Source organism: Diabrotica undecimpunctata, chromosome 1 (genome assembly GCF_040954645.1).
Source record: "Diabrotica undecimpunctata isolate CICGRU chromosome 1, icDiaUnde3, whole genome shotgun sequence".
Lineage (NCBI taxonomy): Eukaryota > Metazoa > Arthropoda > Insecta > Coleoptera > Chrysomelidae > Diabrotica > Diabrotica undecimpunctata.
This window is the reverse complement of record NC_092803.1, coordinates 184895066-184922805: the sequence shown is the minus strand read 5'-3', so window position 1 is coordinate 184922805 and position 27740 is coordinate 184895066. Positions and strand designations below refer to the sequence as shown.

The 27740-nt window shown below is 34.2% G+C and overlaps 2 protein-coding genes across 2 annotated transcripts in view; both read right to left on the bottom strand.

Moving 5' to 3' along the window:
• Window positions 1–4531, bottom strand: part of LOC140432690 (rRNA biogenesis protein RRP5-like) — a 55701-nt gene extending 51170 nt beyond the window's left edge. Inside the window, exons 1-7 of the mRNA XM_072520747.1 lie at window positions 4336–4531; window positions 3778–3897; window positions 3046–3201; window positions 2046–2319; window positions 1776–1945; window positions 689–910; window positions 145–569 (exon numbers count right to left, since the gene is read on the bottom strand). Of these exons, the coding sequence (XP_072376848.1) occupies window positions 145–569; window positions 689–910; window positions 1776–1945; window positions 2046–2319; window positions 3046–3201; window positions 3778–3897; window positions 4336–4410 (1442 nt within the window). The 5' untranslated portion in view covers window positions 4411–4531. The remainder of the gene's footprint in view (window positions 1–144; window positions 570–688; window positions 911–1775; window positions 1946–2045; window positions 2320–3045; window positions 3202–3777; window positions 3898–4335) is intronic.
• A 2467-nt stretch (window positions 4532–6998) lies between these two features.
• Window positions 6999–27434, bottom strand: ApepP (Aminopeptidase P). Its single transcript, XM_072520746.1, has 4 exons — window positions 26915–27434; window positions 15009–15537; window positions 14275–14810; window positions 6999–7537 (listed from the first exon to the last, which is right to left on the bottom strand). The coding sequence occupies exons 1-4, from the start codon at window positions 27225–27227 to the stop codon at window positions 7062–7064; spliced, it is 1854 nt and encodes a 617-aa protein (XP_072376847.1). The 5' UTR covers window positions 27228–27434; the 3' UTR covers window positions 6999–7061.
• Between the last annotated feature and the right edge of the window lie 306 nt (window positions 27435–27740).

The window sequence follows — 27740 nt, the reverse complement described above, 5'->3', positions numbered from 1 at the left end:
ATGTGGCTAAAGGTGTTTCTTAATAGTGTGTACCTTCAAGTGAACAATCCCAAATAAAAATCCCCAGCCAAGTGCAGATTTTAGCATCTTATTACGCTATACCCTTTAGTAAGACATGTTTTATTCTAATATACAGTGACTTACCTAGCTTTTACAGTACGTCCCTCTTTAAATTTCTTTTTTATGTTTTCAGTATAAGCAACATTAGAAAGATAAAAATTCGGGACAAAACATTTGACACGACCAACTCTTACAACCAACCCCCTTTCTCCGATCTCCTCAATAACACCTTCCACTAACTGACCTGGTTTTAGATCAGCATGAGTAAAATATTGTTCTCGAATAATTTTCTGCTCCAATGTTCCTATGTAGCTTCTAGTTATATTATTGTAGGCTAGTATTCGACAGGAATGTCGGCTTCCAACCACAAACTTTAGTTTTAAGGAGTCACTTAAGTCAGAGTCATTATATTTTTTGGGGAAGCAGAGTAATAGGCGTTTGTTGGTTACGAAACATTTTTCTTTGGATGGTAGGCTAAGATAGATGCCTTTAGGTGCTTTTGAAATAACCTAAAAGAAAAAAATAATCAGTTAAAATGATTCGTCGCTATGATATATTTTCTTATCAAGCTTTATAATTACTGACCTGTAGGTATCATTTAGTACAAAAAATTGTATAAAAAACTTACCTCTCCCACTAAAATATCTCCTTGTTTATATTTAGGAGCAGGTACTTTTTCCATATCAAACATTGTTAAATATGTAATTTTTGTTATGTGGTCCGTGTATAGCACATATGCTGTCAGTAAGTTGCCTTCTTCATACTTAGACACGCTCTTCTCAAGTTGACATTCGTCTATGTACGCGAAAAAATTGTTAAGGAATTTTCCATACAATCCTGTATGTTTAACCTAGAAAATAGTTTGTGATCAAATTTACGATCTGTAATGAAATCTGTAAAACAATCACCAATAAACACCAAATAAAATGTTTATTAGCGATTTTTTTATTATAAACTAAACTACGCCACTGCATTTAGAGCGCCTCCAGTTAGCACTGACTAAAATTGTATGATTTAATGAAACAAATTTAGACAAATATTTCTAAGGTTCTATAAACCTTTCTGACCTATCTGACAAGTCTCCAGAGAAAGAAATCTAAAATTGTCTAAGCATTCCCTATACCTAACTGCTTTAATTTGTGAGTTATTAAATATATATAAAATATATTTTTTATACCAAATCTCTACAATTCTACAGAGTGTTAATTTTTACTACGAAATTAATAAAAAAAACGTAATTATCTTTTAAACTACCTCATATAACCCTGTCAAACATTATATTGACACCCCTATATACACACAGAGAGGAGTATGGTCCTATCTGTGCTCCAACTTTAACCTAAATAATTTCTTGCGTATGTCTTATGAGAAATGAGTAATTGGACCTCCTCGCACTAATGAATATGTAATATATACTGTATATATCGCACATCAGCAAAAACACTGTCACAAGTCGAAGTTCAGTGATTTTGGTGCATTAAATGAGTATTTTGTTAAACTTTCGTCAGCATCACTGTTAAAAAGATATTTTGTCATATAAGCGCTAGATGGCAACTTATGTCTATTATAGCCATCACTATTGTTGTAGAACTATATTCAGCAACAATTTAGACATATTTTTTTTTCAAATTTTACTCAAAATGGCAATTTTGACTTATGACAGTGTTGTTGCTGATGTGAGATATATAGGATGTTAAAATATTAAAATATCTTACTGTTTCAACCAAGACATCAACTTGCATTCCTGGAATCAGATTATGTAAACTGTCAATATCCAAAATCTTACATTTTTTTAATTTGTCAGTTCTACAACTCAGTTGTATTGTAGCAGCAGCCTCTGATGAATCACATTTGGTGACAACGCACCAAAGGGGTTGTCCAATAACTGAAAGAATTAATAATATGAAACACTAATGATTATATTTTCACAAATATTTTAAACCAAAACAACCTCTACATCTAATCAAAAATATTAAACATCTTACGTAATTTTTGGTTTTTATCCACATTCTTAAATGGTAAAAATGCTCTACAATTGTTAACACCAATATCCATCCTGTACCCATGCTCCAGTTCAGATGTAACTGCAGCCCATACCAACAACCCTTCAGGAAATGAATTATGGAATTTTCCACTGTTGATGTCTCTAGGGTTTAAAGTACACTGAATATGGGTACCTTGATCTCTATTTTCTATATTTAAAATTTTTATCAGTATCATTTGGCCAACTGAAAACATCTGTGGTAGCAAAGTGAGGCTCTAAAAACGAAGGTGTTACATTAAATATGACTAAAAATGGAATTATATTCATTTAATTATAACTACATCTATCTATTCCAGTTTTTAAGCATACAGGCTCATCCAGTAGGAATCTATGAAATTAGGCCAAGGAAATAAGCAAAAAAAAGTACCCTTTTTGTGACACTAACCCAGCCAGGCAAACAACAATTGTTTTGAGTACTATGGACCTCCGTAACAAGAGTCTATTTGTTTCCTGCAGTTGATCTTTTGGACTTAATTAGTTATTAACAAATTAAGGTCAAAAATGGTAAATTTGCATTTTTTATCTATTAGCAAAAAATTAAGCATTTAAAACGAATTTAAGCATAACAGTCTTATAAGCTGTATAAAAACTTTCAAAATGGCGTTTTTTAAATATTTTTATCCTTATTTGTTGCTTAGAAAGTAGCAAAACAAGTCAGCAATTTCGGTTTTTTATAAATGCTATTAACTTTTTTAAAAATAAACTTAGAATGTTGGATCATATATATAAAAACAAAAATTTGGAAATTTTTTACAAACATCTGTTGGTATCTATCTAGGATTTTTGTTTTTATAAACAATATAGTGCTCTTATACTTTTCCAGCACTTCTCATACACAACTTACATGAAACTATTTAACTATGTCATTTTGCAGTTTTCTTTTGCCTGTTTCCTAAGTTTTTTACTTTTATTTAGTTATAGTTTCTTTGGTTAACTCTTACCTCCTCATTATTGTTTTCTGTTAAATACTTTGTAAATGAATCAGATATATTAATAATTTTAATCTGTCCAAATGTTAGTCCTGGTAGCTCAATTTCCATTGATACATCTTTAATTTTTTTTATACAAGCCAAAATTATCATATCTGGCTTCATGCTCTAAAAAGATTTTTAAAATCAGTAAATTTCAGGTAAAAAGTTTATTTTAAAATTAAATATTAGTAACAAGTCCTAAGTAACTTTAAATATTTATATAAAACTATCAATGATTTTTGTTATGTAAAAACAACATGAATTTTGTAGAATAAAATGAAATTGAAGGGATAAGATAACAAATATTTACACAGACAAATAAAAAGAGTAAAAATCACAAAAGAAGAACAGCAAAAAGCAAGATAAAAATACAAAAAATAGAGAAAACTGTGTAGAAAAGAAGTCGATAAAGCTGGAAAATAAACAAAAATACATACTTAATGAATGTTTTCATTCAAGAATAACAAAAAAAATTGAAGAAATTAGATAATAGACTAAATAAACTAAAATATATATAGAGAAAAATAAATCCATGGAATGAATTAGAGATAAAATATTATTATTATGCATATAATATACATACTTATTGATAAACAAAATATTAAATGAAATAGTATAAATGTTTTAAAATACCAAAAGACGAACAAATTTTAATGACTACAATACTAGCTACATAAATCTCTTTTCTTTCAGTATACTTACCCTGTATGATAATGTTTCAGATATTTGAAGACTTGAGTGAAACGAATCGTCAGATTCGCTTTGAGGTTTCTTTGCTTTTTTGGCCTTTTTTGGTTTTGGTTTATTGGCAGTAGAAAAAAGCTAAAAGCATACTTTATTTAATACATAAGACATAAATATATTGGACATGTATATAAATACAGAATTTAATACAATGTTTTCAATGGCAAAGTGAAGTGTCCATATTATGTATTGTGTCCACTTTATTAATACCTTTGCTGGCTTCTGGATGACATAGCTTTGTCAAAATATTTGACTCCCTGGATGTTTTAACAACCAAAGTAAAATACATCATAACTTTAAAAACCAACACTTTATTGTGTGCTACTATTTATCAATAGGGATCAATTTTTGTGTTTTATTTAGCACTACTTCAAATATTGTAAATTTCTCTATAAAAGGGGTGTTACAAGAAATTAATCTATGATTTTTAGAATATATCATCGAGATAGGAAGGAGTCATCCTTTCTAACTGGATAGAATATATGCTGGATTTGTTGATAATTTTAAAATACTCACATTATCATCATCTTTTCTTTTTAATGCCTTTTTTGGACGAACTCCACCACGAGGAAAATCTTCATCGTCCATCATAGCTACTATTATCGTATATTCAAATTTTTAAAAGGAAACAAATATTTTTTTAAATTATTCGGGAAAATAATTAACACATGCTGACATGCTTGCCAAAACATAGGTTAGGTATTTCTTCTTTCTATTTTTTTCAAACCACGTGTTTCAGAAGAACTAACGATAAATGCAATGTGAATTGTCTAATTAAGTAAACCAAAGTCACAGTATATCGCCATAAAGAATTCTTTTAGCATTAAACCATTTAAACTGTGCCAAACGCATTAGATTTAATGAAACAATGTCATTAATCTAAGACCAATGCTTTGTTCCAAGAAGTTTTTTCGAATAGGCATTTTAAAAATTCATTAACACACACTTGAGAAAAATCTCACAAGTGCGATGTTTGTTTTAAAAAGTTTTCTCGAATACCTAGGTGTTTTGAAAAATTATTTCCACAGACACACACTTGAGAAAATCTTAATAAGTGTTAAAATTAAAAGAAATTTTTAATGAGTGGAAGTTTCTACATATAGTAAGCTTTATAGTACTTAACAGACAATGCTCAAAATATGAAAAAAGCATGTGAAATATTAAAAAAACGCCATATTCCACGTTATGAAGGAACAGTAACAAGAACGATCTGAGCTATATAAACTACTTCTATAATAGTTCCTTCTATATGGTTCAAAGGATTCTTACCATAAATGATGCTATTGATAGAACCATATTGAAATTACGGAAAGCTCCTCAGCGTCTGTCTGTCGATGGCATCATTGAGCTGACAAATGTTCAAAAAGTATTGCAATGGTAATAATGTAACCTTTGACAAGGATCGGTGCTGGCCCCCATACTCTTTAGTCTTTATACACAGCAGACAGCAGTCCAAAAACATATAAAAAAGTTCGGATATGCAGATGACTGGGCGCTTGCTACGAGAAATAAAGAATTGGAGACTACTAAGCAAATATTAACAAACGACCTGGTTACCTTCGAAAGACATTTCCGCCGCTGAAGATTGCCGCCCAATGTCGCCAAGACGAAGGTATCGTGCTTTGTCAACTCTCAAGACTAACAAAACTCAACTATGATGAAGCCGGTAGCTACACGCTAGATAAAAAAAGTAAAAAAAACATGAATCTTAGAGACCCCATATTAAAAACGTAACTTTTAGATAATGGTTAAACAAGAACATAAATATAATAAAAACAAAATCAAGAAAATAACCAAATAAAACAAAATATTTAAATTTTTACCACATCATAGAGTTTAATTCAATATATATCTTATTAAATGTATTCATGGAATATATTATCACTCAATCACTCAAGGGCAATAAAGACGGAAAGCCAGGGTTGATCAGCATGATTTCTCTGAACCATGTACATAAATACAAAGTTCTAGTATTGTATTCGTGATTGTGTTGGTTAAGGCAATGATTAACATTTATTTATCAAATGGTATACATGAATAATATGTTTTAATCGGATTATCTCTTTGTCTTCTATCTTTGAGGATGGCAAAGTTCTTCTTCATCTTCCTCTTTATAAGCAATTCTGCTTCTTCATTGTCACTCCATTTTTTGCGCGGTCGTCCGATACTTCTGCCGATTGGTGACTTATCTCTTGCTATTTTAACGACACGGGTCTCCCCCATTCTGCGTATGTGGTTATTCCATTCTTTTTTTTTTCTATTTTGTGTCCGTTCATTTATACACTGTACGTTAAATTTTCTTCTAATGTCTTCAGTTCTCTTTCGATCTCTCAGCGTATTTCCTGTAATTCTTCTCAGTACTCTCATCTATGCCGTTTTCAGTAGCTTTTGTGTTGTGGCTGTGTCGGGTCTTGTTTCTGAGGCATATATGATTATTGGTCTTACACTGGCTTTATAAATTCTTGACTTCATCTCAGTGTTAATGTGTCTGTTTCGCCATATAGTGTTATTAAGGCATCCTGACAGTCTATTTCCTTTTTGTTCTTGAGCTCTCACTTCTTTGTTAAGGTCTCTATAGCTGGACAGTGTAAGTCCACGGTATTTTATTTCCATTGTTCAATACTGATGCCATCAATTTCTATTTTACATCTGGTTGGTTTCTTTCTGATTACTATTGTTTTAGTTTTCTGAGATGAGATTGTCATTACATTCTTTTGCTCTTATGTTAAATCTGTGGACCAGTCTTTGCAGACTATCTTCATCTTGAGCTATCAATATTGCACCGTCTGCGTAACAGAGTATTTTTATTTCTTTGTTTACCATTCAGTATCCTGTTCCTTTGTTAACGTTTTTGACGATTTCGTCTATGATTAAATTGAAGAGTATGGGACTCAATGAGTTTCCTTGTCTTATTCCGCTGCCTATTTCTATAGGTTCTGTAAGTTGTCCATCTATTCTGACATCCATTTTGTTGTTTTGGTAGATGTTTTCGATAGTTTTAAAATATTTAAGGACACGTCTCTATTATACAGAAGATGTATTACATCTTTGATTCTTACTCTGTTACATACTATAAAAGACTAAAAACAAAGGTATCACTTTCAGGTTTAATTTTTCTATTTGGATCTATAGGGAAAAACCAAGTGAAAGGAAAGGAACCAGAAAGTAAAAGAACTCCAAAAGTTAAATGCATTTATTAAATTCTTACAACAAAATTTAGTTTTAACAAAAATATACATATTCTATCTACTTAAAGGTTTTGTTTCTCTAACCAACCATTCTTTAGCTTGAATCTGGCCTTGTTTGTCCAAAACAGCTCCAACAACTTCTAAACAATGCTTGTGATAATCGTTAAGTTGTTTAATTTCCTCATCAGTTAACATTTCCACTAAAATAAGGTTGTTGGTCTTCGGCATTAAAGTTATTGTTTCAAAAGTCAAATATCCCCTATTATTAAAATTATGGGGTGGCTTCGCTTCAACTACCTGCACTATATCTTCAATTCTAAGGCCAAATTCACCATCTTGATAGAATCCTGGTTCGTTGGATATGAACATGCCTGGTTCTAAACCGGGGTCTTCAGGAATGGGTCGCCATGAGATACCCATTGGTCCTTCGTGCACATTCAAATAGGAACCGATCCCGTGGCCAGTTCCGTGACCGTAGTCCAGACCTACTTGCCAAAGGAATTCACGTGCGAACGAATCCAAGCAGTTACCTTTAAAAGAAAAGTACAATAATAAACACAACTCTGTTTAAATTAGGATTTATTAGTGAATATGTCGGGTCAACACATTCGGTTTTAAGGGAGGACTAGGAACAAGAGAGGTAATTTTATGTTTGAACACCTTAATACAAAACTGTTTAGATCAACGAAAAGATGTCTACCTCACCTTCATCGACTACGAGAAGGCATTCGACAATGTTAAACATGATATCATGATGGAACTACTACATAGGGCCAACATTGACCAGAAGGAGATCAGAATTATTCAGAATCTATACTGGAACCAAATGGCAAAGGTGAAGATTGATCAAGACCAATATACGGATGAATTTGAAATCCGGAAAGGTGTCCGCCAAGGCTGCATACTCTCTCCGATGCTTTTTAATTTATATGTTGAAAATATATTTGCGGAAGCATTAGAAGACACGGAATTAGGCATTAAGGTGAACGGCATACCAATTAGCAACCTACGCTATGCGGACGACACAGTGATTATAACTGATAATTTGGAAAATCAGCAGTTATTACTTGATAGGGTGAATAGCATAGGTAAAAAATATGGCCTCAAAATCAACATTTTGAAAACGAAATATATGGTCATTAGCAGAAACCCTCCAGAAAACCCGATAATATGCTTAGGTGACGATCGCATAAAACGCGTGAAAACTTTTAAATACCTTGGCACCACAATCAATGACCAATCGGATCCACAACAAGAAATAAAAACCCGAATACAAATGGCAAGACAAGCTTTTGTGAAATTCAGACCGCTCCTATGTAATCAAAACCTAAATTTCGAAATACGCTACAGAATGGTCAAGTGCTACATATAGTCCATCTTGCTTTATGGCATGGAAACGTGGACTTTGAAAAAAACATCTATCAACAAACTTGAAGCATTTGAAATGTGGTCATTGAGAAGAATGATGCGCATACCTTGGGTGGATAGAGTTCGAAACGATGACGTCCTTAAGAGAGCCGGCGTGGAAAGAGAACTCTTTGAATTAATTAAAAAACGCAAGATTGGTTACCTTGGGCACATATTGAGAGGAGCAAAATATGAAATACCACAGTTAATCCTACAAGGGAAGATCGAAGGAAGGAGAGGAGCCGGCCGCAAACAATTATCCTGGTTAAGGAATATTAAAGAATGGACAGGAATACACAATACAGGCGAGCTGTGTCACGCCGCCAAGAACAGAATTCTAGTAATGAGATAGTCGCCTACGCACTTTGGTGTATGGCATGTTAAGAAGAAGAAGTGAATATGTAAAATGTTGAATTGTAGTGGTGAATAATGATTCTCATGGTTCTTCCGGTGATTTGTGATACTCTTCAAATCTGTCAATCTGTAGAATTTGGAAGGGTAAAATGAATGTTACTTAGTTGTTCCAATCCAGAAACCAAATATAGAACTCCATTTACCAGATTCATACAGAATCTCTCTAGCATCATGTGTTTTAAAAACTTTGGAGCACACGATAAAAAGAAGAAAAGAATCCTAGCTAGAAATTAATAGAAACTCCCACATCAATTTGGCTTTCGCATGGAATACTACACAATGAAAAATTAGGGACATTTAATAACAGATATTGGACAAAAACAAGAAAATTGGAATATCTCGGACATATTACACGTGGAGAGAAATACACGTTGCTCCAACTGATTATGCAGGGAAAGATCCAAGGAAGGAGAAGCATAGGGAGGCGTAGAATGTCATGGCTGTGCAACCTGAGAGAGTGGTACTGATGTACATCAAATTAACTTTTCAGAGCAGCCGTCCCAAAAGTCGAGATGGCAGTTGAAGAAGAAGAATAACAGATATGAACACTTCTTCAAGTTCTAAATCAGTTCTTGTTCTTTCTATAGATATAGAAAGCGCTTGTGAAAATGTAAACCTAAAAATTTTATATAATCAGATGAAAAACAATGCCTGAGAGACTTTGCTAAACGAATTATAAAGTTACACAATACAGAACAATCTCGTTAAGAATGGGAAATAAAATAATAGGTGAAAGAAATGTTAGTATAGGAATTCCACAAGGCAGTATTTTTAGTCCCTCTCACTCTGATATGCACAGCCGAACTGAAAATTCTGTCAAAATATTAGAATATACCTAGATGATATAATAATTTACAAATTCGAAATGTCCTCTGGATGTAATATGGAGAAGGTATTTAAGACCTAAAAATCTTAAATATTTCTAATCAAAAAATATAGTTATGGATACTCTCCATAAAACGTTAGATATCTAATTAAATTATATAATATTCAATCTCGAAAGTAGAAACCCGACGATTTCTATTGACGGAACCAAAATTCAGATTTTTGCTTTAATCTGTGCCTTCTATAAATTTGCAAGGCAAAACAGACCATGCTAAAGATGTGAGAGAGATATGGAGGATCTAAAAGTTGCATCCCACAACATATCTCCTCATCTAATCAAAAATATTTGACGAATTGGTTTCTTGTACTCATAACGAGTATACCGAAATAAAAGAAAGGATAGTTAAGATTTGATCTCTCGTATAGTGGGTCTGTATATCCGTTTATACGTATTTCATCCTAGCAGGAATCATCAGAGCGACTGGTACATAAGTTCTAAACAGCTTCGTTTTGTTTCAATTAAAATACGTACGTTATTACATCTTGAATTTTAAGGCCCAAGAGAAAATTTGTCTCCAATTGTTAGATTCATAGCCATTTAATTTTTTCTAAAACCTTACATTTTTAGAAATATCGAAAAAAATCAAAACACCCTGATTTAGGTATAGGCAACGCTTATTATTATTATTTAGCGTATAGCTTATTTTTTACGGACAATTCAAAAATGTCATCAAATACAGGGTGTTCTATAAGAAAAAATGCAACTTTGATATACCACTTATCTGTGGAGCATTTTTAGAGAACATTATTGGATTTTCTGAACAAATGTCGACAATGTTGGTAAATATGACATCAATGTTGGACATAAATCGTCAAAACATCCACAAAATATTTTTCAAAATTTAAACCCAATGTTATTAAAGCTCATCAGTCGGATGTTGTTTGTAAAATAAATTTTAAAGACTGCAACTTCACATATATTGGGCAAACACACCAATATCTACATAGAATAGTTGTTGCACACAAAGACATTGTGCAAACCACTTCACTTAGCTAACCATTCTCTAGAAAATAGGCAATCTTTTGATTTTTAAAATGTACAGATTTTGGAAAATGAACTACAACAAAAGATATAGGGGAAGGACGTGTACCTCTGGACGTTTGTACCTTTGGACAACTTAAGTATTTTGAAAACCACAAACAGTATGAAGCTAAAAAGCGTCAACTATAATATTTTATGTAGAGTTGGCAACAGTGTGAGAACAACGTGTTTGTTACTGTGTGTTTACAGCTCCGAGTTTGTTTTGAAGATTTTTATTGATAAATGTAAGTTTATTAGCAATATTCACCAACATTTATTTTGACAATCGCTGTAGTTATTGCAAAACGTTTGATATCACAATAAAGAGTAATAAACTAGATAATACTTATGCATAATATTTTTAGTTGCATCAAAATAGATTAGCGTATTTAAAACTTTAAATCTGCGTTGCTTGTACCTGTGAACACACCGTTGCTTGTACCTCTGGAAGTGTCCAAAGGTACACGAGCGTTTTCGGCGTGAGAAATTTGTGTAACGAGAATTATTTTTTATAGTGCCTCGCAGTAAACTTGGTAGAAAACGGAAATATGTACCCCAAGAGTCATTAAAGGAGGTATTACATAAAGTTTTAACGAATAATTCATATATACGTAGTGTGGCGAACAAATGGAATATAAGTAAATCCACTTTACACAATTATATGGAAAAGCAACATAATTTAGTTACTAGTATAAATGATGTCATAGTTTCGCCAACAAACTACTGCTTTTATAAAGTATTTAGTGTTGTAAAAGAGAAGCAACTGTTTGATTATCTAGAAAAAGCTGCCTATCTTCATTTGGGACTAAAATCCGAACTAGAAAATTGGCATTTAATTATGACACAGTTTTGGGTAAAAAATACCAGATTCGTGACAAGATAAGCAAATTGCAGGCCGAGAATAGCTAGTTCAATATAGAAGGAGATGGCCGGCGTTACTTCTAAGGTAACCGGAGGCGACAAGTTTAGCTAGAGCCACTAGTTTTAATGTTATATATAGTTGAGCAATTCTTTAATAGTTACTATTTAGTTTTACTAACAACTCATCCGCATACATCGTATAAAATGCAGCCCTTGGACCGAGAGGTTTTTGGTCCATATAAAACTTACCACAAAACTGCAGAGGATTGGATGTTAAGTAATCCTGGTAAACTAATAAGTATTTATGACGTTTCAGGAATTGCAGGAAAAGCTTATCTACAAACCTTCACACCAAAAAATATTGTTAAAAGTTTTGAGGTTACAGGTTTGTGGCCAGTTAACACCAATATTTTTAGAGAAGAAGAATATCTGCAATCATATGTCACAGATCGACCGGAGACAACACTGGCTGGTAAATCTACCTCATTTAGCGCTCCTAGTGACCCAACTTCCAATTGTTTGACTTTAATCCCAGCTGAAAATTTATCTACCCCGTCTACTTCCGTTTCTATTCTTGTTCCGTCTACTTCTTTTCAAGCTGATGATCCGACTTCAGAGCCTTTAGCTGCACTACAGCGTGAATATACGTCACTTGTAACCGATCTACCGTTCAATATATCTATAGAGTCTATAGCTCCGTTTCCAAGAGTGCCAGTGAGAAAAGATTTACAAGGCAGAGGAATGCGTAAGAAAAGAAAAACTAGAATTTTAATAAGTACACCAGAGAAACTTGCTATTATGTCCGAGCTGCTAAACAGAAAGAAAAAGTCAACGCCAAGAGAAAAAGAACCTAAGTAAAAGGTAAAAAAGAAGCTGATCAAACTTCCTTCTAGTTCTTCATGTGATAGTGAAGATGACGATCAAATATCCTTCTGTGATATGGACCCGTCTGATGAAATGGATTATGATAATATGGTTGAAGAGCATGATTTTCCTGAGTTTCTATCAGAAATGGATCTTCATATAGTAATAGAATACTTTATTTTACTCGTCCTTCTTCGCAGATCTTCGTTTCTTATTCGGAGAAGGACGAGTATTGCTGATGTTGTGGAACCCATAGCGAAACTTAAATGGAATTGGGCAGGCCATGTAGCGAGAATGCATGACTCACGATGGACGAGTAAAATTACATATTGGAGGCAAAGAGTATACGAGCGTAGTAGAGGAAGACCACCTACACGTTGGGCTGACGACAACAAAGAGCACAAAATCGCAAAGAATGGAGGAGTTTAAGGGAGACCTATGTCCAGCAGTGGACGTGATAAATGAAGGCTGGATGATGATGATGACTTTATTTTGGTTAAACTCTGCTCTAAAAAGTTAGTTAAACATTACTTAGCTAAAGCATTGGAAACGATTGATAATGATACTAGTTGTATTGTAAAATTTTATGAGAAAACGCAACAAAACTTTCATTTTATAGAAGGAAAAGAAGAACCATATGCAGGCGATTGTCAAGATATAGTGCTTAAATTACCACTGCTTCAAAGCGTGGGAGCATCAAAAAGGTTTATCTCTCATATTAAATTCAACATTTGTTTTGACAATCTTATATACTAAAACGCTAAGCCCTTTTCTTGTCCAACACTTTACTCAAAAACCATATTAGATAATTAAAATATTTTTTCGGAATATTATTAGTATTACGTATGAGATTGTCAAGATATACTTTTGGTACAAAAATTCACTTCCGGTTTTGAGATGACCGGAAGTTAAAATTTACTTTAAGTTTTAGACCCCACAATGTATATATGGATCGATAGGTCTCGTCAAGACGAATCTAAATATCTACTCCCGGTTGCGATCCGACACCGGAAGTGACCCGAAACGCGCATAAAACGTCAAGATAGAGCAAATCTGACACCGGATTCGTGATCAGCATGCAAAATTAACTGCTAAATGATATCCATGTCGACATTTGATGAACTAAAAATTGCATTCCGGTTTTGAGGTCGACTTCCGGTTTCGTTTTTATTAGTCAAATTAATAGATAATTCAACGTAGAGTTCAAAAATGTAAGTTCACGAAATTATCATTTATAGTTTTTGAGTTATTGATAAAAATATTTTTACTTCCGGTCATTGTATATATTGTATATTTTTCTCGCAAAATAAAAATTTCATTTAAAAAACTCGATGTCGAGTTGGTCCGCTAGTATGTTTTAATATAAGTATCCATTAAACAGTATTTTATTATTATTTTAGTTGACTTTATCAACTTGTCTACCAGTCCAAAGGTAGACGTAGGTGCTGTGACTTTGGACAATATGACAGTATTTTAACAAATGCATGTTGATTTTAAAATGGTGCAACTTATAGAATATACAAAATTTACGTTCATTCAAAACAGTTTGATAAACACGTTGCACAAAAAGATTTTTTTCTTACCATTATAATTTGGCTAATAAAAAAATCCAAAAGTAACATTTTGTGAAATGTCCAGAGGTACACGTTCTAATCCTATACTGGAGATGATTCACACAAAAAAGATCAAAATCTATCATTAATAAGACCGACATAAAAGATCTCTCTAATATCATACTTTAATAAATTGAGTTTGTTTCGTAAATGCACCATTGTACATTTGCATATTGAAATAGATAAATACATAATCAATTACCTTTAATTTTGGAAGGATATATGCGGGAACCCAACTTAAGTTGCCCTTTAAGAACTCTCGTATAGCACTCTTTTTCGAAAGGAGTTGGTGTTCCAAAATGCAGCGTTCTCGTTACATCGGTGGTACCATCGAGATACTGGCCGCCGGAGTCGCAGAGATATACCTGATCTGCAGTAATTTGTGCGTCTGTGTCATGACTGGGCTTATAATGGATAATAGCTCCATGTGGACCTACAGAACTTATGGTCGCAAAACTGGGTCCGACGAAGTCCTTCTGCATCTTTCTGAACTCTAAAAGTTTGTCTGCGCCAGAAATTTCGGTGATCTTTTCCGATTTTACATTGGCCTCTAACCAGGCAAAGTAGCAGCACAGAGCAGCAGCATCTCTTATGTGGCATTTGCGCATGCCTTGGATCTCAGTTTCGTTCTTGACGCCTTTCATCAAGCAAATGGGTGTTATATCGGTCATCAATTTGTGTTTCTTGGGGACAAGATCTGTCAGGGCAAAGCTGGAGTGCTCCGAAAACCATATATATCTAAAACATGTACAGTAAGTATAACATTTACGATTGAATTTGAAAATAAATGTTTATTTTTAGCTACTAATTACAGTTGCACGCGGTCAATGACAAAATATGGCCTACGTATAACTAAACTACCTTTACAATCTTAACAGCATAAATTTGAAAATCCGAGTGAGATAGAAAAAGAAATTGTTAATTATCTATACATACCCTTCAACTTTATTGGCCAATTCTTCTATTTTCTTCTCAATATTATCGTAGTTTTCAATCTTGTAGTTACTGTTTTCAACTTCGGAATCCAAATGTTCCTTAACAGCACTACTGTTTTGTTTGTCGTTCAAAAATACTGTAAAATTATTGTTACCGATGATAACATAGGAAAAAAATACTGGGTTGAATTCGATATCAGAGCCTCTAAGGTTCAGAAAATAGGCTATTTCGTCCAAGGCCGATAGCACTAAATACTCAGCGTGCTTTTCTTTCATGGCCGTATTGACTTCTTTCAGTTTTTGTGCTACAGATTTTCCGGTATAATTTCTCGCAAGGGGCTTTATAGGATTTGTAGGTCTTGCTGGTCTATCGCTCCATATCAGTTCTATAAGATTCGTAGTAATGGGGACCAGTTGGTGGCCAGAGGACTCTAGTTTGGATTGCAGAGGGTTAAATTTGCTGTACGAATATACTTGGGGATCAACACCTACTCTGGATCCTTGTATTAGGTTCTTAGAAAGCCAATCACCTAAAAAAAAAGAATGAGTGACAGTGAGAATAAGGAATCAGTTTACTGATAGTTTGTTTAAATGAAAAAATTAACTATTTACTAACGGTTTGGAAGCTGACATAGCAAAAAAAAATAAATGTTGCTGACATTGCGAAATGGAAAAGCTAGTACATTTTATTGTGACATTTTTAATATTATTTAGTATTTTTATTGAGAATTAATCAAATAAAACCATATTAAACTGAAATTGTGGTTAACTCACAATAAAAATAGTAAATAATGAGGAAAATATTCAAAATAATGATTAAAAACAAAAGTAAATAATACTACCGAGAATACAGAGAAAAAGATCAGAAACGAAACGTAAAATAAAAAAGAGGAATATGAGATATATTGTAGTTTCGCAACTTTATATAAATATGGTGGAAATATTAACAGAGTTTTTGCTAGTTTTGATTCTCCCGTATAGTTAACCATGATTTCGCATACAAAAATCCAGACACTATCAAACAATAAACGGTTGTTGTTAAAGTTTTAACATATTCCCAACAATCCCTCATTATTATGTTCAATTATTAAGAAAACATGAAAATATATTTGATATTATTTTACCGCCAATTCTCCCCTTCTCATTATAATTTGTTTGCTGAGTACTTTTCAAAAACTTACAGTGATAGAGACTGTCTTTTGCTAGATAATGATGGTAATTTTAGTTTCTGGTGGCATCAATTTATCGCAATTTAGTATATATATATATATATATATATATATATATATATATATATATATATATATATATATATATATATATATATATATATATATATATATATTTCACAGATTTATGAAAAACAGTCTACCTCAGATATTCACAAGGGACCAGGTCCTAAATAGTTTCCACCATTCCTTATTAAATACTGCAGCTTTTTATTTTTAAGAGCCTTTTTCAGATTTTCAATCTTTCATTAAAAAGTAGGATATTTCCAGCCTGTTGGAAAAAAAGCTTTATAACACTCATACTTGACTGAAGATATCTCTCAAGTTAAAGAGATTGAGGAAGAGTACCGCGCAAGGAAGAAGGAACTTTACAGGAAAATCCGTACAAAAAAAAAGAAGGCACTGGAAAGAGCTGTGTGAAAAGCTGGATGAGGACATATGGGGTCAGGGATACAGGATCGTCATGAAGAAGTTCCATGGGTATCCTCCATATGAATGCCTATGGACAAGAAGCTAGAGGTAACACGAGAGCTCTTTCCGGACGGCAGATGGCATGGAGTATAGAGGGACGAAGGAGCTGAGCGGGCCATACCCTTTACCATGGATGAATTTGTCGAGGAATTAGGTTCACTCAAGACGCGCAGGTCCCCCGGACTGGATCAGATACTACCTGAGGCGATGACCGGTCTAGGGCGGGCGGAGCCTACGTGGCTTCTGGACCACATGAATGCACTGCTGGAAGCACAGACCTTTCCTGAGCCTTGGAGAACAGCCAGGTTAGTACTGCTCCCCAATGCTGACGAAAAGTATCGCCCGATGTGTCTCCTTCCATGCATCTGTAAGCTGTTTGAAAGGATGCTGCGAGTACGCATAGACATGATTGAGAGGTCAGGTGGTTTATCTCGGAGGCAATTTGATTTTTGTAAAGGAAAAAGCACGATTGATGCAATCGTTAGTGTACTCGAAGCATTGCGCAACAGAGAGGATGAACATCGCTGGGCGGCCCTGCTGTTGTTCGATATTAGGAATGCATTCAATACGCTGCAGTGCAACGAGGTAATGAAGGCATAGGAGGAGAGAGAATCTCCTGGTTACCTGGTTGGAGAGAAGGATTATGGTGGAAAAGAGCACGATCGTGGACGTGACGGCCGGGATCCCTCAGGGATCTATCTTGGGACGGACGCAAGGAACCTGGCATATGACGAGGTTATGAACTGTTAATATTGAAAGGGTACAACCCCCTTCGCATTCGCGGATGACCTCGCTATACTAGTAGTGGCCTGGAATAAGCCAGACCTCAAATACCGGATTTGGAACGCAGGCGGCATCGTAAAGAAATGGATGACGCAGCACTGACCGAAACTTGCGGCAGAGAAAACCCAAGCCATCATTTTGAAGAGGAAAAGGAACAGGCAAAGTGTGGAATTACAATGTGCGGGGGCATGTCTAACACCCAAGAAACACGTTAAGTACCTAGTAGTGACGTTGCACCAGAATGGAAAATGGGGGGAGCACGTGCGGAAGGTGGCCCGGAAGGCTGCGAATAGTATGGCTGCATCGGGGAGGGTGGGTCTTACACGGTGTTATGCAGTCGATCGTCCTCTACGCGGCACCAGTCTGGAGCGGGGCGGTAGAGATAACGGCCTATAGAAGGCTCATCACACGAGTGGACAGAACAAGTCTGTTGCGAGTGGCATGCTTACAGGACTGTGTCTGCGGCAGCCTTGTGAACTATCAGTGGATATGTCCGTTGCATGTTTTGGCGGTGGAAAGAAAAGAGCTCTATGAGAGAAGAGACCCAAACCTTACTATGGACGAGAGAAGACAGGAAAGGGAAAGGTCAACTGAAAGATGGCAAGAAGAATGGAACAACACGGAGGATATGGCACAGTGAACTAAGATGCTGATCCCGAACATAAGAAATAGGGTGGACTGTGGGAACAGGCGACTGGATTATTTCCTGACGCAGGTGCTCACAGGACGCGGGTGTTTTAGGGACTAACTCTCTACGTTCGGAAAGGCTGACACAGATGAATGCCTATACTGTGGACATTCGGAAACTGTGACTCATACGATGTCAGAGTTCAACGGATGTATAGTAGAAAAGAACAGAATGGAAAGAGAGACAAGTGTGAATTTTGTTACAGTGAGAGAAATGATTGAAAATAAAGCAGGTTAGACTAGTGTACACAACTATATCCGTGCAGTAATCAAGAGAAAATAAGAGGAAGAAAGACAGCTGGACCAACGGCAAAGGTAAGAGGGAAACATGCTGGAAGTTGAAGGTAGAAAAGTGGGTCAGACTGTATGAGTTAGACTGTGGGGAAGGAAGAAATGCCCGTCTGGGAGTGATGCCGTACTAGGAGCGGTGAGTGTCTACCACACGCTACCTGGAACGAGACAGGGAGCCTCCTTGCTGACAGTCTGTGGATGAATGAAGGTAGTGCTTTGTAAGTGATGATGAATTTTAAAATACCTCGGGAGTACGAAGAACGAATCCTGCACTAAGGTCAGTCAGGCGATGTCCTGGACTGGGATGTACACCCCCCCTTTAAAGAAAAAAAATGTCTGCTAGGTTTGCAAATAAGTATACAAAAAGGTTGGATTGCTTTGTAAAACAAAGTATGTTTAAAGTACAATTAATATCTTGCACGTGATTCTTTGATGCTACTTCTTCTTCTTCTAATGGCGCTACAACCCTTTGTGAGTCTTGGCCTGCTTAACAATGTTCTTCCATTCTGCCCTGTCGGATACTTTCCTTCGCCACTGCCTGATGTTCATGGTTTTAAGATCCCTCTCTACGTCGTCTATCCATCTTTTACGGGGCCTTCCTCTTGTTCTGTTTCCTTGGGGCTTCCATCTCTGGACTACTTTTACAGCTCGATTATCTGGCATTCTTTCTAGGTGACCAAGTCAGTTTAGTCTTTGTGACTTTACAAATCTGACAATATCTGCGCTCTGCATTAGTTCATCCAGCTCGTGATTCATTTTAATTCTCCACGAACCATCGTTGCATTGGGTTGGTCCAAATATCTTCCTTAGTATTTTGCGCTCAAATATTCTCAGTTGATTTTCATCAGTGGTTGAGAGGGTCCACGTTTCACATCCATATGTGACCACTGGTCTAGTTACTGTTTTGTAGATTCTCAGCTTAGACTCAAGATTCAGTAACTTACTTTTCATTAAGTCTTTCTTTGATGCTACTAGCTGTGTAATTTAGTTTAGGCGACTTAAATTGTGACCTGGTTTTTGTTTTGTTTCTTTTTTGTCTATTTTAGTTTTAAATTTCATGGCATGTAATAAATTAGGGTAAGTAGGCTTAATATTTTATGGCGCTATCCGTAACGACGCCATCTTGTGGCGCTAGTTCCGTGACGACGCTATCTCGTGGCGCTAGTTCCGTGACGCTCGCATCAGCATTTTACCATAGAGTTTTAAAAATAACACGCCAGTATAGAAGTTTCGCTTCAAAAATAAAAAAAAGTAAAATACTGTAATAAAAAATTTAAACGGTGTTTATTACCTCCGAAACCAGAAGGAAGAAGTAAACGCAGAAGACTCCCAAGAAGTTGGTAAAATATATGTGTATCTGACAACAAAGAAATCTTAACCTAAATAAAAGATACCCTAAATTGCACACCAGACAGCTCAATTCTTAGTCTCTCAAACAGTTAAAGCATCGTTAATAGGGAATATTTCTCCGGTATATATTCTATTTAAGAACAATGGAATATATGTTCTTAAAAAGAACAAGTTATGACGCAAGAATATTATCAGAAAGAGATGAAAATCGTTTTAAAAAATGAATTTATATACCGCATACAGTTATGTACCACATAATAAATATTTATGTTCATTGTTCTTTAAAATATCTATCAAACCAATGTCCATATAGTTGAGCATATACTATTTACCTTGATAACATTGAAAAACATAATTATCTAATCTGTTCATCATCTGCAGTCGTGTTTCAAACGATATTATTTTCTAAATAAAACATGCCAGATTTAAAAATAAGCGAAATATAGTATTTGTCTAAATTATTTCTACCAACATATTAGTATTATGGAAATATCCACATACTAACCATTTAGGCAATTATCAGGGTGGTTTACCCTCATATTTTTCTATTTAAAGCTATCAGATTTTAGCAGATTTCTTTCCTTCTTGAAAACTTTATTTTACATAAACTAAATTCGGTAATTTGACTTTTTATTTTCTTTATTAGATGTATTACGTAAATTTTATTACTAGCTTCATTACAGTTTCTATTTTTTAATTATACTGCCTAGAATATATAGAATACTTTATTAAATAAAAAAAAACTTACATATAAGTAAAAAAGTGGGAAAAATATTACGAAACGCTATTAACAGAAAGTAGGCACGAATTTATGGAAAGACCTGACCATATCTCAATGACAGAAAACTTAGAGGTGCATAAGATAAACAAAGAAGAACTGAAAAAAAAATTGAAACAAATGAAAAATGGAAAAACACCCGGGCCTGGAGACATTCCCATCGAGTTGGTGAAACATGGACCGGATGCTCTTTTGGAAAGCTTAGTGAATATTTTTAATAAATGCTTAATTGAAGGCCAAACGATTCCAGACGATTGGAATTTGACCCACATTAGCCCCATTTATAAAAAGGGAGACAGAAAAGAATGCGGAAATTATAGAGGCATTAGCGTAACTAGCTCGCTGGGATGGTTATATGGTCATATATTGACAAGAAGAATAGAAGAGGAGTATAAAGAAATTGAAGAACAAAGCGGCTTCAGAGCAGGAAGATCGTGCGTGGACAACACATTTACCCTTCAACAAGTAATTGAAAAACGGACAGCTCGAAACCTCCCTACGCATCTGGTATTTATAGATCTGGAGAAGGCTTATGATACAGTTCCTTTAAAACTCTTATTTAGTGTCTTGACGAAAACGGACCTTAGTAAAACATATCTAAATGCAATACTGAACATCTATAAATGTCCTCAAAGCACTGTAAAAACAGGAAATACTTTCTCAAGGGTATTTACAGTAACGAAAGGCTTGAGACAAGGATGTTGTCTTTCCCCCACCCTATTCAAAATATATATCCAAGAAGCACTGCACCAGTGCGAGACAACAATGTGCGGGAATGGGGTTGAAGCTTAACATCCATTATCTGACAACGCTGTTCTTTGCAGATGATCAAGTACTAATTGCAAGCTGTGAAGAAGATGCAGATTATATGCTTAGAAAGCTCAAAGATGAATACGAAAAATGGGGGATGAGTATGAATATGTCTAAAACAGAATATATGCGAATAGGCAGTGAAGACGAAGACCCGGATTTGGAAATTGGACAAATGAAAAGGTGCTACGAATTCAAATATTTGGGAAGTATTATCTGCAGTAAAGGAACAACGGAACGAGATATAGACTATAGAGTGCAACAAGGCAGGAAGAGTGTTCAAATTCTGAATTCGATACTTTGGTCCAACAAAGCTACTATGAGAACTAAAATGACTATCTACAAAGTAATTGTAGAGCCCATTCTTACATATGGAGCAGAATGTTGGCAAATGACAGTAAAAGGAAAGAAAAAAGTTGACACGGTTGAAATGGACTACCTGAGAAGAGTTTGCCGTATATCAAGAGTAGAACGTATACCTAATTCTGAAATTAGAAGAAAATCATTTAGAGTACATACAACTTCTGAAAGAATAGAAACTAGACAGTTAATATGGTATGGACACGTACAGTGGATGGGCGACAACAGATGGCCAAAAAGAGCTATGGAATACAATCCAAGTAATAGAAGGAAACGAGGAAGATCAGCCAAGTCTTGGATACAAGGTGTTATGGAAACCATGAAAGACAGAGCCATTGATGAAGACACCTGGAGAGATAGAAAAAGATGGCGATCGAAATGCGGGAAGCGGCAGAAGCTGTAGGATCCCCGCTTATATATATATATATATATATATATATATATATATATATATATATATATATATATATATATATATATATATGCTGTCACTATTTTTCCGGGATTGACTCCGCGTTGTAAAATGCTGGTTTTCTTGAAAACCATTGTTTTGGCGACGTTTCGGCAAGGTCTCACTTGCCATTCTCAAGCCTGGTGGATCTACTTCTCGTCGTTACTCGATTAGTACTAATCGAGTAACGACGAGAAGTAGATCCACCAGGCTTGAGAATGGCAAGTGAGACCTTGCCGAAACGTCGCCAAAACAATGGTTTTCAAGAAAACCAGCATTTTACAACGCGGAGTCAATCCCGGAAAAATAGTGACAGCACATATAGCTCCCGCGGAAACCTCAAAACAAACATATATATATATATATATATATATATATATATATATATATATATATATATATATATATATATATATATATATATATATATATAAGTAAAAACTTCTTGTGTATACTGATATATTTTTTATTAAAATATAATTTAAAAATTTATCCAAATGGATTACAAATATTTTTTCGTTTCGTTTATCGTCAAAAACGTTTTTTGGTCAGAAAGAGTCCAAATATTATTTGGAACTATCCACAAATTCAAAAATGTCAAGACAACAAGAAGTAACAAAAATTTAATAAAAACCTGAAAAATGGAATGTCATGTAAGAGGAGTGGAAAATGAACATATGAAGCATATGCCAACAATAAATAAATTGATTATAAAAGTAAAAATAGAGGTATTCATTAACAACCTTTTTTTATATGCCTATTTTATAACTTTTATATTGGACTGTATCAACTAATTGAAGGCTCACATACACTCGCGATCATAAAATCCGGGTCACCTTGAAAATTTCAAGTTTCTTGAACAATTTATGTCTATGGTTTTTTAAGGCTAATGTATTTTTTATTTGTCATCAATGTTTGTTTTAAAAGAAAAACAAAACGGTTTTTTATTGTTTTTATTGAAAAAGCAGAAAACGAACCAAATTGTTGATAAAACAGACATAGGAACAAAAAAATTATGGAAAATACAGAACGTGGTAAAACATCAGTGAAATTTCAATGACATATATCGTGTATTTCCTTCCCTTGCTCTACTAACCTCTTGCAGACGACGGGGCATACTCTCAATTTTTCTCTGGATTACATGTTGTGGTATGTTATTCCACTCTCTCACTAACAGATCCTTAAGCTCCTGTGCTTAAGGTGTATGGGTTTGAATACGTTTTTTCAAATCGTCCCAGAGATGTTCGATAGGATTCAGGTCCGGAGACCTAGCTGGATAGGGTAATCTTGTAATTCCAACCTCGTCCAAGTATTGCACACTGATCCTGGCAACGTGCGGTCGCGCGTTGTCCTGCATAAAAACGGCGTTTCCTCCAAGCCCTGCCATGGTGGGCATAACTTGTTCTTCCAGAATTTCCGTAATGTACATTCGTGTAGTTAAGGACCCATTTTCGATTAAAGGTAATTCTGTGTGGAAGTCGGAAGATACACCTCCCCAAGTCATGACCGAGCGTCCACCAAATGGCATTCTTGGAGCAATGCAAGCTAGTGAAAATCGTTCACGGGTTCTCCTCCAAACTCTTACACGTCCATCGGATCCAGTTAGGCAGAAACGGGATTCAACTGAGAATAACACTTTGCTCCAATCGTTTATTTCCCAATGCGCGTATTGTCGAGCAAAAGCTAGTCGTGCAACTCGATGCACCCGGCGAAGTGTCGGTCCTGTAGCCATTACTCGATAAGATAGTCCAGAAGAACGAAGTCTTCTGACTATTTTAACGCTAACATTGCGTCTCTCTCGTGCCGTGGTCGTTCTTCTTCGTCCAGATCCACGTCGTCGCTTGTGGAAGACTTACCGTCTTCCACAAGCGCAACAATTCGTGCCGTTTCAACAACAGTTAAAGGCTTTTTGTCAAAAAATAAACTATAATAAACACTAAAAATGGCACTAATAAACACTAATGGTCGCAATAATAAACGTTTGTTCGTCGCGTTTGAACAGAAATTTGAAGCACAAATAAGACATTAAAAACAATCAGCAGTTACAGGTACCGTTCATTTTGCGAAGTGTGCACTTTTCCGCGAAATCAGGGCGAATCAAGCTTTTGAAACTACTGAATTTTTATTTACTTTCACTGTTCACAGTAATAATTCAACTATAAAGACCTATACAACAGGAGAAGGATCGAGATTGGGCAACCTTGAAGTTTGTGTACACTATTTTACCTGTTTGCTTGGTTTGTCGCTAGGACGGCGCTGGTGTGGAGAACGGTGCTAGTATTACATTGTAGTGAATGTGAAAATTTCGAAAAATAATTAATTATTCATAGTTAATATAAGATAACTTTTTTGGTAGTTAATATTATTTAAATACGAGTGCCAAGAAAGCTTACACCAGTAGAACTTGCTTCGTATCGGGATGTATAACGATAAAAAATTGAAAAGAGAAGGTAATGAAGTTAATACGAGCCTGTTTAAAAAGATAAAATATCTTAAAGAAATGTTTATTTATAATTTCATAATAATTTTTGTAGGTAGGTATATTAATATTACTGCTTATTTTTGCACTAGAAATAATTGTAAAGCTTCATTGATTAAGTGAGTAAAATTGCATGATTTTTCAATTAACATCAATTTGTGACTTATTTGTGATTTATTTATCATTCTCATTTCTGTCTTAGTATGAACAATGTTAAGACAATAATATTATATTTATAGAATGTGTGCTATTTCAGCCCTATAAAAGAAAATGTTTTGGATTTAACATGGAAATACAACTTTTTTATAAAAAATTTTCTTTATAATGTTCATCAATTAATTTTGTTTTTATCTTATTTTATTCAATGTAAATAAAGTTTGTATTTTACCCATTATTGATTTTTATTTCAACCAGAAAATTATAATTATAAATTATAATAGTATCTAAGAGGATCTTGAAGTTTTTCAGTCAAAACAATGCATTTTTTTGAGACAAAATTATTTTACAGAAATTAACTTAATTTAATTAATTTAATTTTGTAAAAATCAGACTGGTGTTAATAGTTAATTTAAATATATTTTTAGTAACGAAACTTAAACATCTTTATAGAAGCCTTCAGAATATCAATGAAGTCTTCAAAAGAAAAAGCGTTTTAAATTTTGATAAAAAAATTAATTCAAAAAAATTTTGATCAGTAAGCTTCAAATAAATTAAATATCTTTTTAAAAACAATTACAGCTAAGTTCAAACTTTATTAGTTTGGCTTAAATTTTAAAATACAGAAATATTCCTACTACTATCACATCAGTGATACAAAACTGATCTAAAGTTACTAATACCAATTCCAATTATATCTATATAGTAAAACAGATAAACATTTTATTGATAAACAATTTTAACAAACAAAAACCAATTGTTTTTGTTTACCAGCTTTATTTTGTAATATGCATCCTGTTTTCAATTGATAAAATAATAATATAGAATACTTATGATATTATTTAATATGACAATTTGATCTCAGAAAACTAAAAAAATAGTAATAAGCAAAGAACCAACCAGATGTAAAATAGAAATTGATTGCATCAGTATTGAACAAGTAATGGAAATAAAATACCTGGGAATTACACTGTCTAGCTATGGAGACCTGGACAAAGAAGTGAGAGATCAAGTACAAAAAGCAAATAGACTGGCAGGATGGCGTAATAACACTATATGACGCAACAGACATATTAACAGTGAGATAAAGTCATGAATTTATAAAGCCAGTGTAAGACCAATCATGACATATGCCTCAGAAACAAGACCTGATACAGCCACAACATAAAGACTACTGGAAACAGCAGAGATGAGAGTACTGAGAAGAATTACAGGAAATATGCTGAGATATCAAAAGAGAAGTGAAGACATTAGAAACAAATGTAACATACAGTGTATAAATGAATGGACACAAAGTAGAAAAAAAGAATGGAATAACCACATAAGTAGAATGGGGGAGATCTGTGTCATCAAAATAGCAGAAGATAAGTCACCAATAGACAGAAGTATCAGATAACAGCGCAAACAATGGAGTGACAACCTTCCATAGAGGTATTCATCTGCCAATGAATTAGCAGACTTGCTTATAAAGAGGAATAAGAAGAAAAATACATGATATAATTGATATCTAAACGAGCTGAAAGAATTATTTATTAGAGTGTTCCCGATAGGCAGAATAGAAGCCTTATTGGAAAATCCATTTATCTTCCACTATTGATGTAGTAATTACGACAAAAGAAAGATTGATTTAGTGAAAAGAAATACTGATTCGTTCAGGGAAAAACATATGGAACTTTGATAATAATTTAATTCATTCATTTTTCTTTCTACAAAGTTCCAATTGATATTGAAATCTACATTCTGCTTTGTTATGTACCATCTTAACTTTGTGTAAGAACAGGTTTGAAAATGATGTCATATTTATTTTCTTGGCATATATTAGTTTAGGATTAGTATGCATACTTGTTTTCCTTTTGCTCTTCTCTATGATTTCAATAAAAAATCTTGTTTTTGCAATATTATTTTCAGATTTATATTTATATTCACCACATCCTATTCTTTATTTCTTAAATTCACACATATAAAAATTACTTTTTCGTCTGTTAATTTATAGGGATCAATTTTGATACTCCTAGCAATTAGTTTTGTATCAACCAAAATTGAAATTATGAATTAAACTTACCTTGGGTGAGAGTAGTTGGTAATCCCTCTTTCATAAGCACCCAATTTGAATCCAACTGCTCACTGGCCTGTAAGTAATACCTTCCATCAGTCCATAAAAGGGCTTCTTTATCTGTGATAATAGCAGTACCGGCAGATCCAGTAAAGCCGGATATGAAGGCTCTGTATTCATCACATTCGGCTAGGTATTCGCTATTGTGGGCATCACTGGAAGGAACAATGTAAGCACTTATGGGTTCTTTGACATACTTTTTGTTTTGCATAAGAGACCTGAGCTGTTGTAAGAGTTTTGTGGTTGATTTTGGTGGACCCATTTTTAGTTAAAAAGAAGCTATGATTTTAGTAAGTACTTCTGCTAAAAATGGAATACTTTGAAATAGTTGACAACACATCGAAATAACCAGAACTGCTAGTGTGTCATTTTTACTGGTGTCAATTAATTTATACATAAATCTTATCTTAATAAATTAAAAATACTTGACATAACCTGAAACGTCATCCACCACACTGTCACTGTGACTGTCATGTCACTGACACTGACCTGAAAAGAAACAAACAATTTGAAACAGTGTTGCCATGTTGCCAATAACTTGCAAATTGATGGATTTTTAATTACAGTTTGGTAAATTTGAATTACAATAATTTGCGATATATTTAGTAAAATCAATTATTAATAGGAAATGAAGTGGTCTCAATTCACTGATAATGATGTTACCGATCAAAAAAATAGTTTTACATTAATACCTGATATGTAATATCAAAAAGGCAGGTATATAGCACTGCACATATAAAAATAAAATAGCGATCATAATTTAGGTCGACCAAGT